Source organism: Mastigoproctus giganteus, chromosome 8 (genome assembly GCF_048544385.1).
Source record: "Mastigoproctus giganteus isolate SK-2022 chromosome 8, ASM4854438v1, whole genome shotgun sequence".
Taxonomy (NCBI): domain Eukaryota; kingdom Metazoa; phylum Arthropoda; class Arachnida; order Uropygi; family Thelyphonidae; genus Mastigoproctus; species Mastigoproctus giganteus.
In genome coordinates, this window is record NC_143582.1 from 80,967,620 (window position 1) to 80,992,262 (window position 24,643).

General features: G+C 34.6%; 1 protein-coding gene across 4 annotated transcripts in view; it reads left to right on the plus strand.

Moving 5' to 3' along the window:
• Window positions 1–24,643, plus strand: part of LOC150081675 (LIM domain-binding protein 3-like) — a 273,752-nt gene that overhangs the window by 211,520 nt on the left and 37,589 nt on the right. For 2 of the 4 annotated variants that reach the window (XM_090378805.1, XM_090378806.1), the window contains one exon: window positions 23,059–23,179. In XM_090378805.1, the coding sequence (XP_090234931.1) occupies window positions 23,059–23,179 (121 nt within the window). Of the gene's footprint in view, window positions 1–22,770; window positions 23,180–24,643 lie in introns of all 4 variants that reach the window. The other 2 variants (XM_090378803.1, XM_090378804.1) reach the window with 1 other exon arrangement.

Genomic DNA, 24,643 nt, shown 5'->3' on the forward strand with positions numbered 1-24,643 from the left:
GTAATCCATAGTAGTCTTGACACCAAGGATGTCAAGACTACTACTCAGGATTTCTATGAGGTAGAAGCTAAAGGTCATAATGATTTATGCACCAACATCGAGCCATGATGATGAAGAGGTTAAAGAAATGTACACAGAAATTGAGTTTTCTAGATGAGCAGAAAACCCACTATACTGTCATTATTGGGGGCTTCAATGCTAAGGTTAGAAAGAGACAAAACAGCACAGAAAGGGGAACTATAGGAAATTTTGCAATTGGTGAAAGAAATGAAAGAGGTGAAAAAACTTGTGGAATTTGCAGAATCTCAAGGACTGTCAGTAATGAAACCTTTTTTCAAGAAAAGGTTGAACAGAAAATGGACATGGAAGAACCCAAATGGATTAACAACTGAAATAGACTTCATCCTCACTAACAGAAGATATATTGTGAATGATGTTACCATCCTGAACAAGGTAAATGTTGGAAGTGATCACAGAATGGTAAGATGCACACTTGCTATAGATGTAAGAAAAGAAAGGAAAAAACTGACTCGAGTAAGTAATATGAAGGTCTTTGAGATAACAGAAGAGGAGAAAAAGCAGTATGTACTGGAAGTTAAGAACAAGTTTGAGATTCTGCAGACTGTTCAGGACCAAGATATCGACGAGGAATATTACAACTTTCTGAAAGTGATAAAACCCAAGAAATCTATAGGTAAAAAGAAACCCAAAGAAGAAAAAATTAGTCAAGAAACACTTGTCATGATGAACCGAAGACGACAAATGAAAAGCAAGATAAACACTAACAAGGAGAAAATTGAGTATACTGAGTTATGCAAGCCATTAGAAAGAGACTCAGAGAGGACATAAGAAGATATAACACAAGAAAAGTAGAACAAGCATTAAGGGAAAACAAAGCACTTAAATCAGCAGCCATTAGCAGTAATACAGAAAGACAAATGATACTGAAACTGAAGAATAGCGATGGTGTACTTGTAAATAGCAGAGAAGGCATAATTCAAATAGCAGAAGACTACTATTGAGAATTATACAAGGCGTGAGGGAATGATGCCAGTAGTGGGGAAGATGGATCGCAAATTAGTAACACATACAACATACCCAATATTACTAAAATTAAAATTGCAGTTGCTCAGAGCGAAACGGATACATGTATGTTTCCGTTACATGTATGTTACATGTAACATGTAACATACATGTATGTTTCCTATTAAACCTGTTACAATCTATATTTTGTATCCGTTTCGCTCTGAGCAACTGCAATTTTAATTTTAGTAGTAATGAATCCGGAGCGCATAGGCCTCTTTAATCATACCCAATATTCTTCCTGATGAGGCAGAACATGCGTTGAAGAATCAGAAAGCCCCAGGGGAAGATTAAGTTACTGTACAGTTGTTAAAATTGGAGGAAGAGACAGCACAAAAACTGGCAAGACTCTACACAAAATTCATTAGAAAAGGCGTGTGATGCCTAAGGAGTGGAATAATGCAATCATAGTTTTGCTGCATAAGAAAGGAGATAAATCAGAAATTGGAAATTATAGACCAATTAGCTTGTTATCCCACATCTACAAGTTGTTCACAAGAGTCATTACTAACAGATTAGAAAGAATACTTGGGAATCAACTGAAAGAGCAAGCTGGCTTTAGGACAGGATTCTCAACTATGGATCACCTTCACGTAATATCACAGCTAATGGAGAAAGCAAACAAATATAAAACACCATTATGCCTGGCATTTGTGGGTGGATTATTATGAGCTATATGGTGCAAGGAAGCCTGAGGCTTACGTTGCACCAGCCAAAAAAAAATTCTCGAGAGAGAGAGAGAGAGAGAGAGAGAGAGAGAGAGAGAGAGAGAGAGAGAGAGAGAGAGAGAGAGAGAGAGAGAAGTAGAAAGGAATCACCAAGAAAGAGAAGAATGATGATATCCAGCTCAGGACCCTGGGTGTGCCAAGCCCATACTCACCAGATGTGAGCCCCTGGGGTTAATGAAAAGGCATTTGATTCCATACAGCATAAGGCAATGTTTCAGGCACTGGAAAGACAAGGAATAGATACCCCCATATATTATGATTTTGAAGAAAATATATGAGAATGCTACCTCCTTTATTAGACTAGACAAAGACAGTAGCAAATTTAAAATTAAGAAAGGAGTTCGACAAGGAGAGACAATATCTCCGAAGTTGTTTACAGCTGCCCTTGAGGAAGCTTTCAGAAAATTAGAGTGGTTGCAGAAAGAGTCAATGTGAATGTAGAGTACCTAAACCATTTACGATTTGCAGATGACACTGTGGTCATAAGCCACAATCCCAAAGAATTAGAGGAAAATCTTAATCAGTTATGCAGAGTTAGTAAGGATTTTGGACTAAAGATGAATATGGCTAAAACAAAAGTAATGATGAACAAGTATACCATAGAAAGGGATATAATGATTGAAGGAGCAGTAATTGTGAAAAGGTGGAGTCATATACTTATCTGGGACAAGTCATTAGCTGTAATAATGATAAATGGCTGGAAGTCAAGAGAAGAATAAATTTTGGATGGATAGCTTCAGGAAATATGGTTATATACTGAGGAGCAATATTCCAATTTGTCTGAAACGTAAAATAATGAACCAATGTATACTACCCACCATGACTTATGGAAGTGAAACTTGGGCACTTTCCAAAAGAATGGAAAAGAAGCTGAGAACTACACATTGAAGAATGGAACGAATTATATTGGGAATCACTGTTAGATAAGAAGAGAAACACATGGATTAGGCAGCAAACTCAAGTAAAGGACATTCTTATCAAAACTAAAGAACTAAAATGGTCTTGGGCAGGACACATAGCTTGAAGACATAATGAGAGATGGACTAAGATAATAACAGAATGGTACCCACCCAAGGGGAGCCTGAAGAAAACCTGGAAGACAACGCCATTACACAAAACAAAAGGAAGTGGAAAGTTGCTGGAGAGGCCTTCATCCTGCAGTGGATTGAAAATGGTTGATGATGAATCCAGTTACAGTTAATCCGGATTGAAATATGAGAGAGAGAGAGAGAGAGAGAGAGAGAGAGAGAGAGAGAGAGAGAGAGAGTGAGCATACATTACATTGTCTTGTGTGTTGTTCAGTATCGTTGTTGACTCTGAGTCGGAAGAATGTTATTGCTTGTATCGTTTCATTTGCATACTTCTTTATATGTATATAAGTTAACATATTTTATATAATTATGGGTTCTAAAGAAATAAAAAGAAAACATTTTACTTTAACTATCATTAACAAGCTCAAAGTGATAGAATAACTTAAATAGTGTTCCTGGAAAAAAAAATTGCTGAAGCATTTGGTATTGGCCAACAGGCTGTGTCAGATATTAATAAACAAACAGAATCTATAAAGACATTTCCTTTAAAATTCGATGTGTGGGTTGATAATAGCAGTCTATCAAATAGACAGAAAAGAAGCCAAAAGAAGTGTTGGTGGAAGAAGCTGTATTTAAGTGGTATTCCTGTTCACAGAACGATCAAGTGGAATTGGCATGCAATGTCAGCGGCACCTGATAAATGTGTAAAAAGACGATACATTTATCCATATATCAATAGATAAATGTATTGTCTTTTTATAGTTTTTAAATAAAGGCTCTACAGTAATTTTTTTTTTACACTAATTTGGATTATCGCTTAATCTAGATGACCACTCCCCCCAATTACTCCAGATTAGCTATGGTTTACTGTACGTTGCACATTACAGTACCAACCTACTTACAATGCATGCTAATCCTCATGATTCTTTGTCTGTATCAATACACTCCAGCTTCTCCCCATTTATTCCCTTCAGGTTTCCAACTTTTTAAGTTACTCTTGGGTTACCATTTTCCTAATGTAGACCATTACATTTAGCATTAACATTATGATGCTAGAAAGCAAGCTTATACAGCAGCAGCCAGAAAAAAAAAAAAAAAACCTTTCCCATTTCACCCATCCAAGTCACTGTGAATGTTTGTCTAGTTCCACCTTAAATTTATTTAAGCTATCAACTTTCACAACAATAGATGGAAGTCTGTTCCAGCAATCAACCACCTGCTGGCTGAAGGCAAACTTCTGCACATCTATTCTACAACTGTCTTTCCTCAATTTCTATGCCCCCTCAGGTTTGTAATCTGAGCAGGTGGAAGAATGCTATCAGCATTGAGCCTGCTCAAACCATTCAAGGCCTTATACACCTCAGGTCACCTCACAGGTGCCTAGTCTCCAGATGCTGCAACTTGCAGAACTTAAGCCTCTCTTGGTAAGAGCACCCCTTTGTTCCTCTCACTAATCTTGTTGCCCTTCTCTGTACTTGTTCTAGTAACTCTATATCCTTCCTAAAATGCAGTCTCTAGACCTGTAATGCAGTACTCAGAGTGTGGCCTGACCATTAGCAAAAGGAGAATTTACAAAGGGATAATCACCTTGTCTCTGCTAGCAAAATTCCTATATATCATTGACAAAACTCCATGCCTGCTCTGGCAGCCCATCTGCACTGTTCAGAGAATTTCATATCTTACTGCACAATTAACCCTCCCCCACAGTCTTTTTCATTCTCTACCTCTCTGAGTGTAGTATCACACCGTTGGTACATTTCTCTTGGGTTGCTGCTACTCATGTGCAGTATACTTTGACAAATGCAATGTTAAACTTCAGTTGCCGCTTCTCAGCCCATCTGCCTAACTTTTCTATATCCTGTTGCATTAGCCTCCTGTCTTTACTGCCATTAACAACCCTGCCAACCTTTGTATCATCTGCAAACTTGGACATTAAGCCTTAAATTCAAGATGAAATTCAAGAGTTCATGGGCAATAAATGGATGGCCATTGCACAAAACAAAGGGACTGGAAAGTTGCTGGAGAGGCCTTCATCCTGCACTGGATTGAAAATGGCTGATGATGATGATATAAAATTGTATGAAAATCCATCCATTGAGAGTCAATTATTGCAGACAGACAGAGGCAATAGTAACTTAAAAGGCAATAGTATCATCTGCAAACTTGGACACTAAGCCTGATATACCTTCATTGATAAGTACACAAAACAGTAGGCCCAGTACTGAACCCTGGGAGGACTCCACTAATAACATTGCTCCACAAAGAGCAGTGTCCATTTATTACCACTATGTCGTCTCCCACTCAACCATCCCTTTATCTATTGTAGCAACTTGCCCTTGTTTGGAATCATGTTTCTTTTTTTAATATTCAAAGTTTTTATTAAAATAGGACCAATTTGCTTACTGATTTTTTTTTTTTATTAAAATGTTTTGTATTATGTATAAAAATCAAAAAACTTTAATATAAAAGCGATATTTAAGAAATTTCTAAAATATTCGAAAATATTCCAGAGGGGTGTATAAAACTCCTGAATGTCTTAGAATGTTATAGATGATGCAAAATATTCTAGAAAGTGGAAGTATTATTTCAATATTATATTATTGAAGATTGTAGATGATTCTAGTGTTTTGCAATAATATAAATTGAGAAGTAAGATTTTTAACTTATAAAATCAGACACCCGTAACTCAGAAAGTGTTTGATGTAAGTTAATTATTAGTATTGTTAGTAGTGGAAAATGATGCATGGAAGCAAGCTTATAAAATATCAGCCAAAAAAAAAAAAACTACACACTTCACCCATTCATACTTTCCAAGAATTTGTCTAGTTCTTCCTTGAATTTATTCAAACCATCCACTTCCACAACAACTCATGGAAGTTTGTTCCTACAATCAACTACCACTGATTGAATGCAAACTTCTGCACACTGCAACCATCCTTCCTCAATTTGAATTTATGCTCCCTCATATGTATAGTCTCAGCAAGGGGAAGAATGCATCAACATTTAGCTTACTCAATCCATTCAAGGTCTTAAACCCTTCAATCAGGTCTCACTGCAGGTGTATAGTTTCCAGATGTTGCAATTTGCAGACTTAAGCTTCTCTTGATATGAGCACCCTTTTGTTCACTTCACTAATCTGGTTTCCCATTCCAGCATATCTACATCCTTTGTGAAGTGAGGCCTCCAGACTTATATGCAGTACTCAAGATGTGGCCTAACCATGGCATTGTACAAAGGGATAATCCCTCCTTATCCCTGCTAGCAAAGTTTCTGTATAATAGTTTCTGTAAATTTTGTGTGTTTCGTGATAAACATGGCAAGAAATAAGGAACTGAGTGTTCAAAAAAGAAGTGCTCTGTATAGAGAAAGTTATTGCATGAGAAGTACTGGAAAAAAAAACTAGATGTTTCATTTAAAGGAGTACAAGCTACCATTTGACAATTTAAGGAGACTGGCGGCTTAAAGGACAAACCATGATCAGGACAACCGCACATAACAATGGAAGCATAAGATAAGACCATAACACCGAATTCTAAACAATCAATGACTTGCTGCAACTGAAATCTGAGCTGAGTTCAATAGGAACAGAGAAACTCAAGTGTCTACATCCACTGTAAAAGTTCATCTTAAACAGGCAGGACCCCATGGTTCTGTAGCAGTCCAAAAATCCTTATTGAAACTGGAAAATCAAAAGAAATCATTGGACCTTGGGCATAATTGAACAACTGAAGAGTGGAAAAATGTACTGTGGATGGATGAATCCAAATTTGAACTTTTTGGATCTAAGCATAGAGTGTATAAAAGACAATCAACTGAATTAAAAGTGGTGCTGCATATTTTAGTGCCTAGAGTCAAGCATTGTGGTGGTTCCATCATGAAACATCTCAAACATGCAATATCCTCTGGACTTCGACTCTGTGAGAGAAATTTTATATTACAACAAGACAGTATCACGAAGCACAGCTCTAAGCTGTGCAGGGACTTTCTAGCAACTAAACAACAAGAGAGAGTATTGCAGATTATGGCGCGTGGCCATCTCAGTCACCTGATTTAAACCCAGTAGAGCTTTTATGAGCTCATCCAGACTGTCAAGGCCATGAAGTCTGCTACTATATTCACAAAATTTATGGGAAGATTTGCGCATTGCTTGGAATGATTTAATCAAGATCCTATTATGAAATTAATTGCCAGAATGTGTAAGCAGCGATAAAATCTTATGAAGGATATTTTGATAAAAAGTCAGTATAGTTGTTAATATTAATCATTTTGATAGTGTTTTGCTGTCAAATTTCAGAGGTGGAAAATGAAGTTTAACATTGATAAATGTAAAGTACTACATATGGGAAGCAGTAACCCCAGTTGTTGTTGTTGTTTGGTTTTTAGGAGCATTAGCAACTAAGGCCATATTGCTCTGGGGATATGCGGTGGTCATTTCCTGACCTTTCTGCATCCTCCATATTTGGTGGTCACAGGCTCTAACCCCGTGACCACCAAATACGGAGGTCACGGGGTCCCCCCGTCTAATCAAGAAGTGTGTGCTACGTACTGCTGCTCCTGCCCACCTGGCTACAGAGGCACCATGGTAGTAATCCCAGAGTAACGTATCAACTCTGTGATACTACACTGACAGTGGTAGAGAACAAAAAGGACCTGGGGGTAATTGTGCAGGCAGATATGAAGTTTTCTGACCAATGCAGATGGTCTGCAAGAGTAGCTCATGGTGTCTTGTCAATAATATACAGGAATTTTTCTAGCAGGGATAAGGAGGTGATTATCCCTTCATATAAGGCAATGGTCAGGCCACCACACCTTCAGTACTGCATATAGGTTTGGAGGCCTCATTTTAAGAAGGATGTAGAGCTGCTGGAACGAGTACAGAGAAGGGCAACAAGATTAGTGAATGGAACAAAGGGTTGCTCTTACGAAGAAAGGCTTAAGTTTTGCAAATTACAGTGTCTGGAGACTAGGCACCTGCGAGGTGATCTGATTGAGGTGTATAAAGCCTTGAATGGTTTGAGCATGTGCTCAATGCTGATGGGATTCTTCCTCTTGCTCAGAATAATCACCTGAGAGGGCATAAATTTAAATTGAGGAAAGACAGATGTAGGATAGATGTGCGAAAGTTTGTCTTTAGCCAGCGAGTAGTTGGTTGGTAGAACAGACTCCCATCCTTTGTTGTGGAAGTTGATAGCCTAAATAAATTTAAGGCTGAGCTGGACAGGTATTTGGATTGAATGGAGGGGTGAAATGGGAGAGGCTGTTTTTTTTTTTTTTTTTTTTTTTTGGCTGATGCTACATAAGCTTGCTTTCTTGCATCATATGCCTCTACTAATGCTAATATAGTAATTTTTCTTTATTTTACTTAAATGTTGACTTTAAAATCAATAATAAATAAATATAAAACAAAAATATTTGCTGTTGAAATAAATAGTTGTTCAAAGATTTATCATTTAGAAAGTATAATTTATTTATAATAAATAAGCATGGAAAGAAATTTTAATAAACCAACTTTCAGAAATATGGTACAGTAGATATTGCTTACTTTCACATAACAATATGTCATATTTTGTTTTAATTTGTAAAAAAAAATTTTTTCTTTTGTATATTAATAGAAAAATTCATTTTTAGTACAATCAAGGACATGTGGGTTTAGGTTACACTAAGTTCAATTAGATTACTAATTCAGATGCCTTTTTACCACACAAATGAACTGATTATGAGAATATTTCTAAAGTAAAAGACTTGAAATAATGAAAGTGCAAGACATTTTCAATGTGGTTCCATTGTCTGCTTTTTATATACTTTTTTTAGCATCTTTTAAATTTTTTTTAGAAAAAAAAAGGAAGAAATTAACAATACCTTACACAAATTTGTCTTCTGGCAGGTGTGTGTGTGTGTGTGTGTGTGAGTGACAGACAGACAGACAGACAGACAGACAGACAGACAATGTGGGTACACCATATCATTGTGTGCTGCAAGGAGAGAAAAAAATATTGGATTTAAGCATTCAGAACATTGGATTTATTTTTTTCAAGTGAATTCTTCATAGCTATACTTACAATATTAGGATACATGGTGTCACTCATAATTTTAGCAGTTTTTCTTTTCTTGTAAATCAATGCATTTTATGTATAGGTTGACTTCAATTAATTTGTTGTGCTGAATTTTTCATCAGGACATATTTTGTTCATATGAGACTTGAAAGCATTAATATGGGAAGTTGTCTGGAGCCTGAAAATATTATTTTTGTTACGTGAAATTATTAAAATAGTATTCCTTGTAAAAGGGTGTTTACAGTAATAATAATTGAATTGTATCACTGATATGAAATTCTTATGATTTGTATCGTTGCAATGTTTAAAGGCAACCAAATATTTAGAAGTTATTAGGTCAGTATATCTATCCTCTTCTAAGTTATAAATCATGCTTGCAACATGATTTATAACTTAGAAGTTATAACCTCTTCTAACCTCTTCTAAGTTATAAATCATGCTTGCAAAAGTAGTTTTTAACTACTTTTGTTGTTTTTATCACAAGAAGTTGTAACATCTATTTTTTTGGAACTGATTTTGGAAAATGTGGCACATTACCAGGATATTGCACTGTAATCAGAAATATCATACATTTTAATATGCCTCTATGGAAACAATTATTCATGGCCACTTGATGTTCAAAAAAAAGTGTCTACACAATGAGTATCAGAGATGCTGAAATTTTACTAAAGGCACAATGTTGCTGTGGCCACAGAACATTTGAATTTGGTTTGAATCATAGCAGACTTACTCCTGCAGCAAATATTATCATGACAAGACAAAGTGCACCACTTCACTCTTGGGTCAGAGCAGTCCAGCATGCAGTGGCACCAAAAACTCTTTTCTACCCCAAAAAATTTAAGGCACAGTGCCATCATCTCGTGAGGTTATGGCTAGTGCCTTTCAGAATGCAGAAGAATAATGTATATAGATTTTTCTGTCACTATGTTTGGCAATTAACAAGCAGTATTATATTACTATAATACTGGTCATTAATTATCAAGCCTTATTTTAATTGACTATAATTAATCAAAATTAATTTTTTTATTAAGCAATCCTCCTCAGACTTGATCCTCTCCCTCCCCTCCCCCATCATAATTTTGTTTGGGCCAGGGGAAGAGCACCGGAAGAGAAGAAATTCCACATTCATAGACTACAGCACTGGTGTCCTGAAGTGGCTATTAGATCAACCTACATCTTTCATTACTACATCATTGGTGCTTTGACGAAGATTAAATAAACGTCACTCTACGAAGAATAGCTTGAAAATGAGCGAATATTATAGTCACTGCCTTACTTATCCAGATCAAACCTTAGTGACATTGTATATTAGCATTTGCAGTGGCATATGATGCAAGAAAGCAAGCTTATACACAGCATCATCAAAAAAAAATAATAAAAATAAATAAAAACCTTTCCATTTCACCTATCCATTCCATCCAATGGTTTGTGTAATTCTTCCTTGAATTTATTTAAACTATCAACTTCCACAACAACAGATGGAAGTTTGTTCCAGCAATCAACCACTTGCTGGCTGAAGGCAAACTTCTGCATATCTATTCAGTAATCATGTTTCCTCAACTTGAATTTATGTCCCCTCAGGTGCATAATCTGAGTAAGAGGAGGAATCCCATCAGCATTAAGCTTGCTCAATAGCAGTAAACACCTCAGTCAGAACATCTTACAAGTGCCTACGCTCCAGATGATACAATTTACACAGCTGAAGCCTTTCTTGGTAGGAGTACCCCTTTGTTCCCCTCACCAATCTCACTGCTATTCTCTGTACTCATTCCAGCAGCTCTACATCCCTCCTAAAATGAGGCCTCCAGACGACCTGTATGCAATACTCAGGATGTGGTCTGACCATTGCCTTATACAATGGTATAATCACCTCATTCTTCCTGAATATCATTCACAAAACCCCCATGCACTGTTCTGGCAGCCTGTCTGCACTATTCAGAACTTCATATCTAATTGTGCAGTTACAGCCAGGTCTTCATTTTCTGCTACCATGAGTATAGTACCACATATTTGATACATTACTCTGGGGTTACTGCTACCCATATGCAGTACTTTGCAATTGTCAATGTTAAACTTAAGGTGCCATTTTTTTCAGCCCATCTGCCTAACTTTTCTAGACCTTGTTGCAGTACCATACCATCATTACTGTCATTAACCATTCTGCCAGCCTTTGTATCATCTGTGAACTTGGACATTAAGCCTGATATACCTTCATAAATATCATTGATAAATATACAAAACAGCAATGGGCCCAACACTGAAACCTGGACAACTCCATTAATAACATTAGTCCATGAAGAGCACTGTTCATTGATTACTACTCTCTTCTCCCACTCAACCATTATTTTATCCATTGTAGCATCTTGCCCTTAATGCCATACTGAACCAGTTTGTACAATAGTTTTCCATGTGCAACATTATCAAAAGCTTTCCTGAAATCCAAATATGATATCAAAATTATTTTTTACATCCAGTTCCTTTGTGACTACATTGTAGTATCCAATAAGATTGGTCAGACAAGACTTTCACTTAACAAACCCATGCTGTCTGAATTGTTACTGCAGTCTTGTCTAGATTATACTGCAATGCTTCTTTAACCAGTGACTCCATTATTTTTACCCTGAACAGAAGTTAAACTAACTGGTCTGTAATTACTCGTGTCGCTCTTTGATCCCCTTTGTAAATTGTGAAAAAATTATACATTTCCAGTCCATGGGGACCTCCCCTAAATCCATGGACTTTCATAATTGTAGCTGAGGATTTGCTTACTTCCTTCACTGCCTCCCTTAATATAATTGGAGAGATCCCATCCACCCCAGATACCTTTCTTATGTTTCAGTTCAACAATTTTTCTTCCATTTTCCTCTCACTTATTACAAAATCTTTTAGCTCACTGTTATTAGAGTTTGATAAACTTTTGGCCTCCACTTCCCGAAATAATTTGTCATGTGTGAATGACTATGCAAAATACTCATTGACATTGTGAGAAACCTGAGCAGGATTATCAACAGTCAAACCATCTATATCAAGTGGACCAATTTGATACATCACTTTCGTTCTAGAGTTTACATAAGTAATGAAGTCTTTGCTGTTTTTCTTTGCATCCTTTTCCAGAGGTCTCTCATCTGACTTTGCTTGCCTAACCTCCTTTGTGACAGACTAGTTTATATCTACCATAGGCTTCTGTGACACCTGATAATTTATATGCATTTCATGCATTTTTTTTCTCTGCCAAGAATCTCATTAGTTCATGTGACATCCGTTTAGGCCTGTACCTTGAAGAGTATTTCTTAGTTGGTAGGACAACCTAGTAGCTTCTATGATTAATAAGGACTATTGCCAATGTTCAAGGGGTGCCTGAAAACCAGAAACTTACATACACATATGGAGAAAATTTTAAAGGGGGTGCCAAATTTCAATTACCACCCGGATGCCAAATTTCAATTGGCACCTGGGTGCCACATGCCCTAGGAATGCCCAGATAATTAATTCCTGGAATGCTTCCCATTTAGAATTGGCTGATGGTAACATCAGTTGGTTCCGCTGTATAGAATTTAAGAACAGTTTGAGACCACTGTTGTCACCTTTACGAAAGCAAAAACCTTTCCCTTTTCTCTTGATGGTAGTTACATCTTTAAGTAAATCCCACATCAATACAGTGTGATCACTGCCATGTAGTGGTTCCTCTATCTGCAGAATCATAATGCATGAATAAGCACTGCTTGTAATCAGTATTACTCCCTCTGCTTGTGTCCCTAACATGCTGCTGTAGAAAAGTCATCCAATAAATCCACAGAAGCCTTACTAGTGTGCATGTGCCCAACACAAGTTTCACTCAATATCTGGATAATTAAAATCTCACATAAGACATGCTGATTTATTGGCTCACTCTGTTTCTCTGTACAGTTGTTCATTGTACTCATCAGATTCATTAGGCTTATAACCCACTCCTACTCATTTTTACTTTCCCAGTGTTCATGTCACACCACACTGACTCATCATTGCACTGTTGTACTGGCCACCCATGTCATCTGAATGCACTGCCTCATATATTATAACCTAGCATTGCTAGGAGTATATTAAATAACACACTGTACATGCTGTACAGTGTGTTATTTGCTATACATGCACCTGTTCTTATTCTTAGTTACCTTAACACAGCCTATGTATTTATTTGTTGCATGATAGCTCCCAGCAGTCCTTGAAATTCCTGTCACCTTGTTTTCCAGGCTGCTGCTCGTTCCAATTGTGAAGCAGTGAAAGAACTAGTTTCACCTCTGCCTGTGGCTATTGTTAATCTATTAGTCTATGTATCCTCCCCCCCCAAGCTAGCAGTTTCTGACCTACCAAACACTGCCCACTGCTTTGATAGCATCAGCAAATATTCTTGCACCATTTCTATTTGTGTATGCCATCCCTGTAGAAGCAGTCTCTCCTGTTAACTAGCACAGACTATGCTGGGAAAAATTCTACCCCTCGAGCCTTGCACAGTCTCTCCAGGGCTGAATTGATTTACAAGGCTCTCATCATGTACTCTCTCCTGTCATGACTGGGAAGAATTGCAAATACTTTCAAATATAACCCTAACTGACAGCTTTTTTTTTTTTTTACATTAACCTGTACTTGTTAAGTAAGTCCATAGATTTCCTACTCGTAATCTGTTTAGTGCCAATGTGTACAAAAATATCTTTTATGCCCCTAAAGTTATCTGCTCTACAACATCAACTTTTGCCCCTGGTAGGCATACTCTGGTCCTAGTCCACATTTTATCCTTTTTGCACAATATATTTTCTATATATTATTATTATATATATATTTTTTTTTTTACTATTATTATTAGCCATATGGTGCAAGGAAGCCTGAGGCTTATGCTGCACCAGCCAAAAAAAAAAAAAAAAAAAATTTCTGAATTACCCTGAGAGAGAGAGAGAGAGAGAGAAAAGACGCAGACAGTCAGTCAGAAGTAGAAGGGAATCGCCAAGAAAGAGAAGAAATGATGATATCCAGCTAAGGACCCTGGGTATGCCAAGCCATATTCACCAGATGTGAGCTCCTGGGGTTGTATGTATATTGTATAAATACAGCCATGAGCATATGGCACTGGCATGTATTGAAGAATTTGGTATTTCTTCTGCAGTGTGGTGTTTCTGATAAATTATCCATTAAGTGTATAAGTGTTGTATTGCAGAAACAATATGTTCAAAACAGTTATTTTCATTAAAATGTTTTTCTGCATTTAATTGAAAATGAAAGTAAGTTGCTACTGAGAGGATAAATAAAGAATTGAAATTGCTTTTGCAGATATTTTGACATTGATATAAAGCACATTTCCACATAGTTAATTTTTCTTTCCACCAAAACAATAGGTTGAGAATAAAATAGTAATAGTTTTTGAAAGCTTGACAAATTCACAGGAAAGGCCTCTTGTTAGGAAAGAATGGTAAAATATAATTGTACAGGTAGAGCATAGACTCATTCTATATGTAGAATTGAGCAAACTAAGTTTGCTACTAAGTGGATCTCATATTATGAAAACACTTCATGAGTTGTTTTGTTATTGCACAATACACTTTAAATAAAAAGCACTGCTCCAGTGGAAAACTATATTACTATTTATTTGAAATGTATGTAGCCCCCTATACCCTGGTTTTGGCTCCTTTTGGAAGCTCACTGAACTTTTTTATTCAAAGTATGTAGTGATAATGCACCTCACAATGTGATTTATGCATTAGTAGCAAACAGTTTCCTCAATGCTGTGTACAGAATGATGATCTCCTTGTACAATAATAAAACTTTTGAATTAAAACATTCTTTATATCAATGTAAATTTTAAGTAATGAATTTTCTATTATATATATTCCATTTGATTTTAATAATAGCAGAATGGGAAAAGAACATTAAACTATATCATATATCATTCAGGAAAATATGGAAACTGTTTCTTTGGTTCAATGATTGCATGTAATTTGCTAATATACAATTACAATATTCCTTGTTTTATTAAGATGTGCCAGCAGCTGTGTTAATTTGGATCCCCCCCACTACCTTTATCTGTTCCTGCAAGATTTGCCTGCCTGCCTGCCTGCTTGTTTCTACTTTGCTTCCATTTATTAACCTTGTGAGTTTTATTACTTCTATTTTGTTTAATAATTTTTAATAAGACTAGTGTCATTTAATAACATAACTTGCCAAACTAAACATTTAGGATGTTGATGGTATTTTATATCTTTCAGTTTGTTTTAAGATCAGCGTGATAATAGAATTAATGTAGAAATAATACCAAGTGACTATTTTAAAATATTAATTCACAGAAAAATTGCATGAGCACGGTAGGATGCCTTTATATTAACATGTTTGATAGCAGTTCTAAAAATGCATACAGCATATTTAATATATATTTCGTAATTCAGTTAAGCAATTCAAATTTGAATTACTTCACTGCATTGAATTTATATTGTGTCAACTATTACTTAGTTATAACTATCAGGTTAATTCTGCAGTGTACAATACCATCTAGTAATTAATATTAAGAAGCTTCAATGAAATTATCCTCTGAGATTGGTATAGTGATCTTACTGCTTGTCTTTTTGTAAAAAGTTTAGGCATGAAAATATCACATAATGAAGATATTCTTTATAAACACTATTTTTGCTCAGAATCAGTTTTTTTTGGCCATTCTCTCAGGCAAAAGTTTTTTTTTTTTTTTTTTTTTACTCTGAAGCTCTGGTTTCCCCCCCCCCCCCCCATATGCAACCTTGCTTAGAATACTTACTATTTATAGATGACAGCTGATGTCTCACAATCCTAAATTCACAAAACTTTGTTTTTCTAGCTTTACACTGAAAATAAGTAGATTTTCTATTTTAGATATATAACAAAGTGACTACCAGATATGCATAATAAACTTCACAGGAAATAACTAATTCTGTACCTCTAATGTATATAAATAATAATAACAAAAAAAAAAAAATAAATAAATAAAGGTTTCACCCCTTGCTGCTTATGGAATATCAAATGATACTCCTCTGATTGTTATTCTCTGCCATAAAACAGACTAAAAAAAAATTATGAAATTGAACTTTTGTTTGTGATATGCAAAAGGAGCTACTGAAATATTGCCAGGCTGAGAGCCATAAGAAAAGAACTGTGATAAATTACAGGGTGAAATTTATAAGCAGATACAAGGTGGAATTGATAAGAGGGCACAAATAGATTTGTTTATTCCTTTTAATTTCTCCCATTAAATTTTATGAATAGAAGTAATATATTTGATCTCTTTCTCTATAAAAGAGAATATATACAAAGGTCATTCAAATGAATGCCACAAAATTTAAATAAGTCATATTTCACAAAAATCACAAGGAAATCATGCATATTATGTTCAATACACTTTCTCCAGCAGTGTAATAACGTCTGGATTTCTTAAGAGAGAAGTTTTATGGATGTGTTGAAGTCATTTGTCTGCTACCATCTTGACCTCTTCATCAAATGGGACGTTACCTCCTTTAAGTGCATCTTTTTTGTGGCCAATAAAGGGGATAATCACATGGAGCTGAGTTTTGTGAATATGGGGATGGAATATTACCTCAAATTTCATCTCCTGTATCTGATTCACTGTAGAATTGGCTGTGTGAGAATGGACATTATCAAGTTGCAGGCAATTTCTTTTGAATTGCTAGCTTTAAATGGTTTAGAAGACATCACAGTATTTGTTACTCATCACCGTTTCCTCCTCTCTCCAAATAATGTTACAGAATTGCTCCTTTATGATCCCAGAATACAATGAATAATACTTTCCCAGCTGCTGCTTGGATATAGACTTTCTTGAGTTGAGTTGTGCTTGTATGGTGCCACTCAACCTTTGATGCTTTCTGATGTGTGATAGTTTAGTCAAGATTTATCTCCAATTACTGTTCTTAAGAGGGAATCACCTTCACATTCTTACTGTCAAAGAAGCATGGAATACATATTGAGTTTCCATTACTTCAGTTCTAGTGTTAAATTTTGAGATATTCATTGAGTACATACTTTTTTGGCAGTGCAACTCCTCGCTAACAATAGTACACACTGAACACTAGTCTTGTGCATTGTGGAAATTTCTTCAATAGTAATGCAGCAATTTCCTTATAGTAGTTCTTTTACTCATGCTGTGACTTCTGGTGTCACATCATTGTGCTTGCCCTGGTCAAGGAGTCCACAACACTTTCAATACCGTTCTCCTTTACCACTCATACACTTATTTCTGACTCATTCACAGTTCACCATATTGAGCCAATATTCTGTGATAAATTTCACAGGTTTTATTCCTTCTGCATTTAAAAATTGGATTACAGATGGTCTCTCTACTTTGCTCTTTGGCTGCAAGTGCTGCCATGTTGAAAATTGAATGTTTCCAAATAACACCAGCAAATGGTGCACCATTTAGCATTTCCAACAGATTTTGGTCAATAAGCTAAGAAGATTGTTATCAGTTGTTGGATAATATGCATTTTATATTGGTTTTACAATTTTCATTTAAATGACCTTTCTATATACATATTCAGAGTCTATGCCTTGCTGCCTGTGAACCGACCTTTCACCACAAAGAGCCTGTTATACTATCACAGAAGTGTGCAGACAATTCTATGTTTTTTTTTTTGCAAAGTTCTTGTGGTTGGATGAAGCCTGTTTATAAGAAATACATTCCACAACATCTGCAATCAACATGTATGGGCTACACACAGTCTACATACGTATCAAATACCCCCACCTGCATTTATCCATCATAATCTGGGCCAGAAGTAGGAAATATGATTGTTTCCCTTTGGTGTCATATCACATTACCAGATTCCACTTGTGGAAACACCCATTTCCACAAGATAAACTGGTAATGCTTCCTGAACCATTATCATGCATTATGTTTTCAATGACTGCATTGAATAAAAACCCTGCTACTTTACTAATTTGTTGTCTTGGGCAAATTCAAGAAGGTACTAGGGGTTATATATACATATAACATTCATTGTATGTTTAACTAAGTTTTTTTCTGTCACACATTCATGTGACTACTTGTTTAGACTCAATATCTTATTTGCCATTTGATAAACAGGTTACTAAGGCATACTTTCTGAGGAGTTAATAAGCTTTGAAACCAGTAACAGAAGTGCCTTTGTGTTTTTAATGAATAACAAGTTTTTTTTGACACATTCAAGTCATCAAATGAATGCATGCATACTGTATTTTCCATTGTGCAGGATGCACTTTTTTTTGTATTTTGACACTCTTGCTCAAAACCTGTGCTCTTCAACATACTCCTGTTCAATGTTGCCCTTTATCACTTTTATTCTGAAGGTGTTTTTCCTTCTGCTTGGAAATTTGCTCATATCCAGCCAGTTCCTAAAAGGGTGACAAATCCCTCCCATCCAATTATTGTCCCATTGTGCTTCTACTCTTTCTCAAATAATGGAGAAATCAATTAACTGCCAACTCTTAAACTATATAGAAACCATCCATCTGATCAACAATCACCAGTATAGGTTCCATCAGTATTGATCCACTTGTGATATTCTGGCTTACATTACCCATATATGGACAAATTCAGTGAAAGTTTGGTGAAACTGAATTTCCTATAAGTGCAGATTTTTCAGAATTATGGTTTTGAGGTTTTATTGTATATATTATATTGGTGTGTATTTCTTGTAAAATGTAAAGAATATTTCATCCAGTATTGAATAGGTATTAGAATGCAAATCTTATTTTATCATATGCAGGAAGACAAAAGTGTAGTTGATAAATGTATAGACCCAAATTTACAAAATTTGTTCTGAAATTCTTTAATTTCCCCATATTTCCAGTTAATTATGACATGCAGAAGAAATAGAAAATCTTCAAAGTAAAAAACAGTGATTAACTTCAAATTTTAATTAATGAAGAGCATTTTTTCCCTATAAAAACTTTAATTATTTATTGATAGTAATAGAATAAAATGAGAAAAATTAGGGAAGACAGCTGAAATTTAATTCTATATAAATTTGTTTTCACTAAAACATGAAATCGGTCTAAGCTGCACTGGACTTTAATAGGTTTTGTACAACTGTGACTTTAGGAAACTTGGCTAAGTAAGTTGTGATATTTCCAAGATAAAAAAAGCAACCTAAAGTTTGTGCATTATGAAAATGAGAGGGAGGTTGCTGGGGAATGTTCCTTCAAAACAGGGCTCTGTGTTCAGCTGTAGAATATTCATGACTGTATATAGGCAAAGCATCATTATTCAGGTGATTCTATCTTTTAGGAATTAATCATCCTGTAGGAGTTTATCAGAGTTTGCGTTCAGTAAAACTTATCCTCACAGTAATTATGATATTAAGATTTCCACAGAACATTTCCTGAGACAGTTTAGATTTGTAAGGATTAACTAGGGAAGGCAGTATGAGTTAAAGTGATCTCTCTCTCTCTCTCTCTCTCTCTCTCTCTCTCTCTCTCTCTCTCTCTCTCTCTCTCTCTCTCTCTTACACACACACAGTGGCACCCAGATCTGCTTGTTTGATGGATCTGGAAATGGCAAGAGGATTCCAGATTCCCCACAACCCTGTTTATCCATCTTTGGATCCACATTCTAATCTGAGCAATATCTTTAAGTATGAGACTGAAGTAGACCCAGATTTTAGATGTATGAGATGGTATAAGAATAAGGCACTTCAGGACATATTCACACGTTAGCAATAGATTGTGCAAAATTTTGCATATAATTTTTTGTTGCTAATATACCATTAAATAGTGTTGCAACTTGAGTTTTGATTTTATTCAAATTAGGAGAAAATTAAGTTTTAAATGAGGTTTAAGAGAAAATGGATTTTTATATGACAGTTAGGCAATATGGTTATTAAGAAATAGATTTATTGTTCCATTTTTTTTTGGTAAATATTCATCTTTAAGCTTCTGACATTCATGACAGCTTAAGATATCTAGAGCTTCCATGTATTGTCAGTGTTGAAAAGAAAATGATGACCTAATGACAGAAAATAATCAAATTTTTGTTCTATTGACCCTGGATTTTGTAAACATGTTTTTTAAAATAAGTTTTCAGAATATTATGCTTTTTTTTTTTTTTTTTTTTGACACATTCAAGTCATCAAATGAATGCATGCATACTGTATTTTCCATTGTGCAGGATGCACTTTTTTTATTATAAAAACAATTCTCAAAATTTTGTTGGACTTAACTAAACTTTGATAATCAAAGATGCTTAACTTCATGTTTCTAAGCACAATTATAGTTTACTGTAACTGAAGTAACTTAAAGGAGTTTCCAACTAACTATAGAATCTTGCGCAATATAGATGACATTTTGAATTTCTTTTTCAAGTCTAATAAAGTTGTTTTCATTTCTGTAAGAAAAAGCATCTCAACTAAAATAATTCAAATTGAAACACTGGATAAGTAACTTAAATTCAATATTTATTTAGACTTAACGGAAAATAAAATTCATATTTTCCTTTCCATATTTAAATTCATATATATGCATTTTCCTTTCCATATTTAAATTCATATATATGCATTTTCCTTTCCACTTTCAAATTCATATAATTCTTTATTTTGTTATAAATACTTAAGTAGCCAATTCAAAGATTTTTCTTACAAAAGATGAATTTCTCTTACATGTAAAAGTTATAAACAACTTGCTCACCAAGAAATCTCTTAAGAGAACTGATAACAACAACCAGAAATTGTATCAAGTTTTCCAGAAGCAAGATGAAATTCTGATTGGGAATGAAGCTAAGACCGAAATTTAAATAAAGTATTAAGTCTGATATCCCACACAGTGTACTAGAATTTTAAGAGTGCAAAGTCTGTAAAACTACCAAATTATCTACCCTAGAAATGTTGCTATCTTCTAATCAAATGTTATATTAATTAACTAATTCATAATTATATTATCAAACCAACCAAAATACTACATACCAATTTTAACTAAAGCTAATAAAAAACTCAAAGTACAGCTTTCAAATTTTCTTGAAATTAAAGAAAATCAATTTTTATTTAAAAAAAGTATTTGTTGTACCATAATTTAATAGTATGGAATGTATTTTCAAGACCAACTAAGTTGAAAGTACTGATGTTAAACCTAAACTTAAGTTAACAAAACCCAGTAAATAAAACACCATTAACTCTGGAATTTATTATCAAATCTAAAAAGAAGTTGTCAGTTTGGTGAGAAAAAAAAGCATATTAACTAAAATAATTTCAAATTTTAATGCTGGATAAGTAAGCTTTAGTATTAATGTCATTTAAACCTGAATTATAATTTCCAACCAATTTTTGAATTAAAAATGAAACTAACTGTTTATATAAAAATATATAATTCTGAATATAAAGAATAGTTTTACTGGCTCTGCCTCATTACACCTCAAGGAAATGAGCCATATCTCAAAGAAGTTAATCCTTTATTTACATAAGAGATTAACTTCTTTGACTTTAACTTCTTTACATAAGGGATTATTGTACATATAAGACAACTTCATTCTGTACATAACAATTAGCTTAAAGATTTGTTCATGAGCAAAGTAAGTTTACATCTCTTTCAAATTAGTAAATTTTTCCTCTTTTGTAAGAAAAATCTCTGAAAAATTTAATATTAGTTGGACTCTTTATATGAATTTTCATTTCCATTTTGAAATTTGAATTAATATGGAATTCAGGTTACTTATCTGGTGTTTAATTTGAAATTATTTTAGTTAATATGATTTCTTATTTTTGTTTCTAGACTTGAATCCAGAGTGAATTTGAAATGGTATTTATTTTGGAAAGATTATCTAATTATAATTCCTTTTGTAGTTTAACCCTAGATAAGTCACATTCTTAAAAGGAACACAATCTGTTAGACTCCAACTTTGTTTTTATTATAAAGAATTAAATTTTAGCTTTTTGTTGAATAGAAAATGATATTATATGAATTATTTATGTAATTTATTCTACTTGTCTTTGTATGAAATTTCTTGTGCTGTATGCATTTTTTATGTGCGTTCACATATATATGCATATGTGCCTGTTGTCTTCACCATATTCATCTGTCCTTCTGCATATAACTCAACTCCCAGTGGACAGATTATCATGAAGTTTATATTTGGTTTATATTTGCAAACATGGTGAAGACAAGAGGTGCTTATTCATATAAATATGTAACTTGCCTAAAAGTTAACTTGACTGAATTAATATCAGCAAGATTTTTTTACCTTATGCTATTTCTTGTAAGTGCTGTCAATTTTATGTGCATGTACAAATATGTATACCCTTACCACAGATTTGTGTTATATGTAAACTCGTTTCTGTAAATGTTACTTTGTTTATATCTTGAATTTAAGACTATATTCATAGCTTTTAAGAAAATAACATCAGCTTGTCGCATAGTAAAATTTATTTGAGTAAAGAGTATTAAATTTTATGCACTTGTGCTATGAAAGCAGGAAACCAAACTAATAGTTAACCTACAAAGGTTTTTTCCTTAAAAAAAATTCAGTAGAGTAGCAGAACTTGTACATGACCCATCTTTATATGCGGATAATGAACTTGTTAATCTAACATGCTGGCTTCATGGATAGTTGTCAATTCTTGTATGTTTAAGATGAGCAGGGAGGAATTAATCGTCACTATCTTTTAGTTCATTCTTTAGTATGATATCTAATTTGCATTTAGCTTAATCTTATTATAAAATAATAATAATAAAATAAGAAATAGATTAATGGAGTCTATTCTAACTTAGAAGTATTATTTTATGTTTCAGTTCCTAGATAACTTATAAATTTTAGGATAGATAAATGTTTTGCTTAAAATTAAAGAATAATAGTTCCCAAATCTTCTATCAGTGTCAACTTACCTTTCTGTTTCCTGCCTCTCTCAGGTGGTTCCAAGTTTGTCTGGCCACCTCCCAAATCAACAACTCAGATTCAGCCTTCTTTTGATTCTAATGCTACTCCTGGTATACCAACTTATAGACCACCTCCAGGCACCCAGCATATTGCTCCTTCCACCCCCAAAACTCCAACCTCTGTTCAGCCTTCTTTTTCCTCTCCTATCGCTAAAGGACCTCCTAGCCCTGCCCCAAAACCCCATACTCCAGTCCAAAGTAGCACATCTCATGGTATGCCTTCATGGGCAACTACCTCCACACCTTCCTCCTCTTCCATAGGAATGACTCCATCTTTGGGATCTAGGCCAGCTCCACGAAGAGGGAGAGGACAACTGAAACAGCAACAGACAGGTCCTGGTGTTCGTATTCCCATCTGTTCTGTATGTGGAACCCCAATCAGGTAAGCATTTCTTTATTTTATTATTACTTTTTATTAAAACTGAACAGCATAAGAAAAAATTCATTTCAGAATAATGTAACCATGTTATTAGTAGTCTAGACTACTAATAATCCATATTGTGTGTGTGTGTGTGTGTGTGTGTGTGTGTGTGTGTGTGTGTGTGTGTGTGTGTGTGTGTGTGTGTGTGTGTGTGTGTGTGTGTGTGTGTGTTACAATAGTTTTAACTTTATTCTACTTAATCTGTATTTATACATATAACATGAATAATTTATTAACCCACTCCCAGACTGACACCACTATTTACAAAACAGGAAACTGCTTTGGTATATGTTTTGGATCACTTCTGGATGTCTTTTCCCGTTTAATAAATATGTGGTCTATCTGATATTAAATTAAACAAAATGCTTAACTTAATATAATATTAACTGTTTAGTTTAATCTAAGTTAATATCAAATTGTACTACCCTGCATTATGTTGGTGTTTATTGGGTGACAAAATTATTAATAACTTCCTTTGTTCAGGCTTCAGAAAAATGCCATTGAAAGTGAGATATGGTTGTTTTTATGCAATCAATACACTTTACTGATTGGGCTAACAAGGTATTTCAGAAAGTAGAATATTCTGTAATATTTGAAGACTACTTGTAATTCAGTTTATTTGCAAAATGATATGTTAAAGTGCCTCACTCTCTTTCATATCCTGACATACCCACACATTGCATTTGCTTTAGAATAACTCTGACGCTTCTTAAGTGTTTTTCATAAGAGGGTTCCAATAATAACTTATGGCTTCATCATGATATTGTGTGAAAGGTCTGTTTGTTCATTCATTCAAGCAAGCAAACTACATACAGCTGCCAGAATTCTTTAAACTTTGATATGCCAGGCTAGTTTCCTTCACACCTTCTCATACTGATTTCTTCACTTTCAAAGGAGTGCTTCTCAGATTGCTACAGTACGTTCCTCAATTTTTATCCATCAAGCTTGATATTGGCACTTGAATTAGTTTGCTATTTCGTGTGACAAGAATTGGTTGTTTTTATGGTTCACTGGTCCATACTTACTTTTTTCAGCATCTGTCTAGTGAAAAGAAAATATGAAGTATTGTACGGTGATAAAGTTGCCTAGAATCTGGAGAAGGGTAAGTGCACTTCTGTTATAATACCCATTCTGCTATCTTTAAACCTTTAAGGTCTCCAAATTCTTATACTGCTGCATTGTTAACTGATCCTGCAATTGACCACATTACTTAGTTTATTCCAGTTCTCTGTTTGCAGTAGATTATTTTTAATTTGAAATTTTGGCCTATTTTGGTCTATCCTTTTTATCATCATCATGAACTTTATCTGGCTTAGGTCTTTTAAGGCCTGTTTCATTGTAGCTCTTAGAGGTGGTCTTGATCTCTCCATCGTTTTCTTGGTTGACCCACATCTCTCTCTCTTTCTTGCCTGTAAGTTTGTAGTT